This window comes from Parasteatoda tepidariorum, chromosome 7 (genome assembly GCF_982258835.1).
Source record: "Parasteatoda tepidariorum strain Cologne lab strain chromosome 7, Ptep-v5.0, whole genome shotgun sequence".
Lineage (NCBI taxonomy): Eukaryota > Metazoa > Arthropoda > Arachnida > Araneae > Theridiidae > Parasteatoda > Parasteatoda tepidariorum.
In genome coordinates, this window is record NC_141761.1 from 66,981,286 (window position 1) to 66,988,274 (window position 6,989).

The window sequence follows — 6,989 nt, forward strand, 5'->3', positions numbered from 1 at the left end:
ACCACGCTCAGTGAGACTGATGTTGGTTGTGCAAAGAACTAATTAAAGCGGGGAAAAAAAGTGGGAAACATCATAATTTATCGGAAAAAAAAGTTTCTTTACTCAGCTAAATTAGTAATGAAAATATTGAAATTTCATTCTTGAGCTGCAATTCAGGTAACTCATTTCCATTTTACCCACCCACTTTAAGAGACAGTATGTTATATAAATATATTACGTTTTCGTGCCTAGTTTATCTCATTACATTCACAGGTGTTGATCTGCATTTAACTTTTAGGACCATATGATATGGGAAATTAGTGTATATCCATATCCACTCTATATACTATATTCCATTATAATTTTTACTAAACATTTATTAAGAAATATAATAAAGAAATTAAACTACTATTTACAAATGCACAAGGAGCAGAAGCTCCTGGACACTTATACAGATACATTTTCAAAAGTCAAGAGCATACTTTTTTCACATGCAGCACATAGTTAATATTTCTTACATGTCATGAGATTCATAATATCCAGGCTTCTTTGTTAGGATTGACATCGTAAGAACTAATAATAAGATTGGATAAAGATGCATTAAATTCTTGAAATATTTATTAAATCGAATGATATTTCGGTTTCATAAAGACATTTTACTGCGTAGTATGGATTCATTTTATAAATAAAGATTACTTTTTTTGTAAAATTTTGCTTTAAAAGCCCTTATTAATGCTATAAATATATAATAGGTAAAAAAATGTATTAAAATAAGCACATCAAAAATTAACATAATAAAAATAAAATCAAAATTTAATTTGCTAAATAAACTACTTTAATGTACAAAATATAATATAACTATTGAAAACTAGTAATATAAATATAGAATTACTAATTGATTTAATAGAAATGTTTGCGATCTCTAAAGAAATGAATAAAGTGTCTTTGTAATATTCAACAAACATTTTAATTGTAAAAAGCATGCATAATTTATTTGGAGGACAAAGAAATGAATTAAGTAATAAAATATTTTCAAATATAATATGAGTATATTGTAAAACGGATAAAAAAAATTAAAATAAAACAAAAGAAAGCTATTTCACTAAATTAAAATTTTGAAGTAAATGGTATAGAATTTAAATGTTGAATTTACATAAACAAAAGAAATTGCATTAAGCTGTGAGAGCACTTTTACAAGGAAAACCCCGTTTAGACCGAATAACCCTGAAAAATGCCAACCCGAGTTTCGTCTATTTATATCTATAAAAGTTTAATATATCACAGAATTATAAATTCTAGGTAATTCTCTATTTGGGGGCAATTTATGACTTGATATTATACTAAGAAGTAGTTTGTCAACTGAGTATAGATAAGATAAAGGCAATTTAAACAAGCAAAGAACAGTTTCCCATAGTGTAAAATAAAAGATTATTTTTTCGGCGATCAAATCACTTTTTGAAAGGCTAGAGATGCTTTATAATCAATTTTCAGTTGGTAAGAACATTTGTTTCTATTTTGAAAGAAGGCCAGTAGAAACACAAAAAGCAATATTAAATTTTCATCAACACTTTTTTATGCAGTTCATTTTTCTCTCTTGACCTCAAAACACAATTAAATTTTTGGGAAATAAAAATACTTCATTTTAAAAATAATGGGTTTCAACTTTCCAATTATTGAAAGAAGCTGGATTCTCAAGGAGGGGGTGGAACTCCACCCCTTGCATACACCGCTGATTATTTTAGACTGTTGAAGAGCCTAGGGCCACTTTTAGATCGAGGGCAATAGGACACCCATCTGTGGATTAGAAGTATATTTGCACTAACCAGTTTTGGCCCATTTTTAGTTTATTGCTCAACCAAGTTTAACAGTGGCATATTAAAAAGTGTACTATTATTGCAACTAAAATAATAAAAGTATTATTTTTATAATTGCAATTAATAAATTTTATTTTGAATAAGTAATAAGTTGAACACACTGAAGAAGAAACAAACAGCACAGTAATGATAAATTAAATCATTTTACATACTTGACAGATTATAATATTGAATACACTGTAATGGGAGTTGAATATTCTTGTTTTATTAATTAATAGAAATTTAACACCATTATCAAAAAAATGTACATATTAATACTTATATTTAATTTGTACTTTAAATATGCATAGCTTGAATATCTTTCAATAATAAAGTAAAATTTTTAACAAGCTTAATTATTTATATTTACTTAGAAAACCAACTAATCACGGTAAATATAATTTGTTAAATAGAAATAAAATTAATCAAATCCTCAATAGCATAGTCGTTATCAAAAATGCATTAATCAAGAAAAAAAATTATTACATACATACACAAAAAAAATATTTCATTAACTACGCTAAGGTGGCATTGAGCTCCTTAATCGATAAAATATATCCATCACAAAAAACAATAACCTAAAATTATAACACAAAAAACTCTCAAAAATTATTTATCTACATTATGAGAATAAATACTAGTGTTTGTAATCAATATATATACAGTATAGTGCTGATTATACAGACCAATCGGGACCAAAGCCGATCCTGATAACGGAAAATCTTTAAAAACTGGACAACTTTAAAATATAGCTATTGTTTTTAAATAACTTTCCTTCACACTTTTTTCTGACTTAGAATTAGCAATTATAGTAGTACCTATTATAGTTAATTACAAATAACAATTATATAACAATTGTTAATTGTAATAATTACAAATAACAATATAGAATTAACAATTATAGTAGTACCTATTATAGTTAATTACAAATAACGTGTTTGAAAGTTCTGGGCGGAAAAAATGTGTATGTGAGTTTCCTTTCAATGTCACCAACATACAAAAAAAAAAAAAAAAAAATGAAGAAGATTTTAATCCTCTTTCAGATATTCTGAAAATAAAGAAGCACTTTGGTGTTTTCTTTCTTTTTTTCTTCTTAAAGTGGGAAAAAAACATGTTCTAAGAAAGATCTGAATAATTGAACAAACCGGTAAATCAGCGTTCAGATAATCTACACTGCACTGTATATATATAAATACACTACATTAAGACAAAACTTAACATTGGAGAAAAAAAACTTATAGATTTGTTTCTTTATCATCATATATATAGCAACTATATCTTATAGTAAGCAAACATTTTTGACAATAGAAATGTAATAATAAAAATCATAAAATATCATACTATGACACTAAAAAATATAATAATTTATTTTTAACTCACTGTTGCTTTTGAACATTTTTTTCACCATAACAAATTGAAAAAGAGAATAAAGCTAATCGATCTACAGTAAAAGTATAGGATACTCAAGTTTAGGTCCTATTGCTGAATTAAACATTAATCTAAAATAATATGATTGTAAAGTTTTCAGGAGTAAACTTAAGAAAAAGCAAAAAGTTACAAGAAGAAAATTATTGACAGCTTAGAAGTAGAAACTAACATTTTACAATATTTGAACACATGTACAATATATTTGTATACATGAAAAAATATGTGGTTTCTTTCAAAACTAAAACAGCTTACCTCCTTTTTTTCCAAAAACTATACATATATATACATATTTAATAGGTGAATGTAATTTTAAATTGCATTTTCAGAGATCAGAAAAAAAAGTAAAAACCAAATTTTTTTTTTTGGGAAATTTGTAAAAGCAGAATTTTCTTCGAAAAGATTGATTTTTTATTATTGACTCCGCCAAATTGTGGAAAAACTCATCTCTGAAAAATTTAACATCTAATGATATATATAATATACATTTATAATAATAAATAATAAGATATGAACAATTTGCACATTATTAGTAAAGATACATTACGGATATATCCATATTGTGATCTGTTGCGCAAACTACAATCGCCAAGGTGCCAAATAGATTTTAAACTAGCTAATTTTTTAAAAATACAAAACAAAAATGTAGATGTTTGCCCAGGGGTGGCTACAAATTATACTTTTCAAGTAACTCCCTTTCTGTGTGGTTTTAGTTTGGCACAGGTCACTGCTAGGAAGTTGCCAAGACTTGACAATTTTTCTGCCACAGATCACAATACGGAAATCTCCCCGATACATTAATAAACAATAATGCTGATCATTATATCTGAATAAACATTATTCAGATATAATGATCATTATTTATGAAATTTCAATAATATATTAAAATTTACTTGTAAAAGAATTTTTTTAACGACTCTCCATTAGAACAGTACTTGCTAATCTACAAACTTTAAAAATATGAATGAACTATATATCATGAAATAATGCAAAAATTATACATATTAAAAAATTATTTAACGACGTGAGCTTCTGTGATCTCTATCTTTATCTCGATAGCGATCCTCGTGATAACGATCTCTCTCTCTACTGCGTTCCCTATACTCCCGATCACGGCTACGAGAGCGATCTCGACGGCTAGACTTTTCTCTACGCGAGGTCCTCTCTCTTGATCTGTCTCTTTCCCGAGAATTGGACCTATCTTTACTGCGGGCTCTATACAACTTAGATTCGATTCCATGAAGTGTATCTTGTAAGGAATTAGTTAATATTTTGCATCTTTCATCATTTCCGATTTTGGACTGCTTAATTAAGGAAATAGCTGTCACTAAAGTTTCTACGGCATTAGCATAATCCCCTGAACTAGCATCTGAAATGGCTCGAGAAATTGCATTGCTAGAAACAGATCGATTCCGACTCATTATTTCCTCGAATTCTGCTTCACTAACAGATATTTCTTTACATCTATCACTATTAGAGTGATATTGATTATCAGGATATTGAGCACCTCTATCAGATAGAGATCTATTATACATATCAGGTGGATTTGTTGCTGGTGGAAGACCTGATGAAATAGATTGTGGATGATAAAAAGGAGAACCAGGCATTACAGACGGCGAAATAGAAGGCAATCCTTGTACAGAAGTAGGTACACGGGGACCAGCAAGATGGGGCATATTTGTATTTTGAGGCACACCTGGGGGAGGAGGAGGTCCTCTAATATCGGGAGGTGGTAGAATTCTTGGTCCCATTGGAGGTAATGTGCCTTTAGGTGGCAAAAGTCTTATGTTAGGAGGAATTGGCAACCTCGGTAAGGCAATAGACATACCTCCCGTAGTAACTGGTGGTGGACCAGCATAAATTGTTGGAGGCATTTGAACTTGAGAAGTAGGTGGCCATGGAGTGTACCCTGGTTGAGTATTCGAAACAGGAGTTGTTTGAAAGGAAGATTGCATGTTAGATCCATGTTGCTGTCTAGGATAATTTTCATTACGATTATTCCACAAACGAGATTTATTGTAGTGCATCGGTCTGTTATTATTATCTCTAAAATCAGAATCATATTCTTTAGTCCGTCTATCCTTAAACTTTTCACTGCGATTCGATCCACCATGACCCTCTTTCTTTGATTGTGATTCGAAGTAAAATAAATTTTGCTTTGTGCATATTGTTACTACAGGCCTTTGACCATGGATTTCTTTTTCAGGCAATTTATCTAAAGCGATCACGCGAGAATTTTCGGAACCCAAAGTTACAATACAAAAACCTTTGGACTGACCATTGCCTTTATTTTCAAAAAATTTTATTTCTTCAACATCATTTATTTCTAGACTTTTCATAGCTTCAATTAAATTTAGATCAGTTGTCCACCACGTCAGATTTCCTATATAAACAGCACAGCGAGATTGTCGCGAAGCGAAGTTGCTGAACGAATTAGATCTTGATTTATTCTTCCGCTCATCGATATTAGAATCTTCACGATTTTCATCTTCGTTCTGTTCATCTAAATCGTCGTATAAGTCCAAATCAGACATTGTTCTTAAAATTACAAACCTTTAAGGCACTACTAAAATATAAAGAAAACGAAAGCAATCTTGTTTAATTTCTGACAGAGATATAATATACATACAAAACAAACCACTCACGCCAAATAGTTGTGAAAAGTAATTGGCTGATACTGCACTCCCGCAGTAGCGCTAGTAGTAAGAGCAGGCCTAAATTTCGCGAATTTTTCTGCTCGACATAGCTGCACCGCTTAATTTTTTTCTTTCGAAAAATAAAGTATAAATAATATTTGAGCTTATTACGAATAGTGTGCTTTTTCTAAAAATGTCAAATAGTTTCATATCCTTCAATGTAAAAGAAATTTAAGGTAAATTAGAACTGAGCCTACTAGGTGACACAGTGATTTATTTATTTGTATTTAGTTTTATAATATATATATATGAATATATATATTCTTAAATCAAGCTTTCTTGTACCTATATTATGCAGAATTTATCGTAAATTTTAAGTTGACATTAGCAGTTTATTTTTTTGAATTTAAGGAAATTTATAATTTCTATCCATCATGTTTTTTATTTTAGATAATTAGTTTATTTTTTAATTTAAGAAACCCAATTTGAATGAATTATTTTATTGCATGAAGTTTTTATAAATAAATCTTCTTGCTTGTTGCAGTTTTGTTTTCAAGTAATTGCTTTCAATATTTTACATAAATTAATGTAAGAAATGTACTGTAAACATAGTTGAATGTGAACTATTATGAGACAATGATGCAATGATGTGAACTATTATGCAGACAATGATTTTTTTTCCGTATTTTTTGAAAATATATGTATGAAATTTATTTCATATATTGTGTTTTTTGCTTTACTTAAAATGCAGATTGATACTTTCAAAAAGAGTAAGTAAAACTCTATTTACTAATTTGTAAAATAGTTGTGTGTAAAATACTTCATTTCATAATTGTCACCAGATGGCAGAGTAACTAAGAACAGACTCTCATTTCACACTAGCACGCATTTTCAGAACCAAAGTAGTGGCTCTTTGTTTTATTATGTCGATGCCTCTGATAAATTGATAGGTGAAAATTTACTGTTGCCAAAGAATCAACTAAAATTTGTCTCTGGTAAAATTAATCAAAAACACTGTCATGAATCCTTCTTGCTACATGCGATTCACGCATCTCCGATTGACGATCAAGAGAGAAGTGACGAGTTGCAGAGGATC

The 6,989-nt window shown here is 29.2% G+C and overlaps 1 protein-coding gene across 1 annotated transcript; it reads right to left on the minus strand.

The window, feature by feature from the left end:
- Nucleotides 1–4,173: 4,173 nt before the first annotated feature.
- On the minus strand, nt 4,174–5,925 carry LOC107455887 (cleavage and polyadenylation specificity factor subunit 6). The gene has a single exon (XM_087167971.1). The coding sequence runs from the start codon at nt 5,789–5,791 to the stop codon at nt 4,274–4,276; it is 1,518 nt and encodes a 505-aa protein (XP_087024097.1). The 5' UTR covers nt 5,792–5,925; the 3' UTR covers nt 4,174–4,273.
- Between the last annotated feature and the right edge of the window lie 1,064 nt (nt 5,926–6,989).

Coding starts and splice junctions, on each gene's coding strand:
- LOC107455887 (XM_087167971.1), bottom strand. CDS start 5,791: ATGTCTGATTTGGACTTATACGACGATTTAGATGAACAGAACGAAGAT.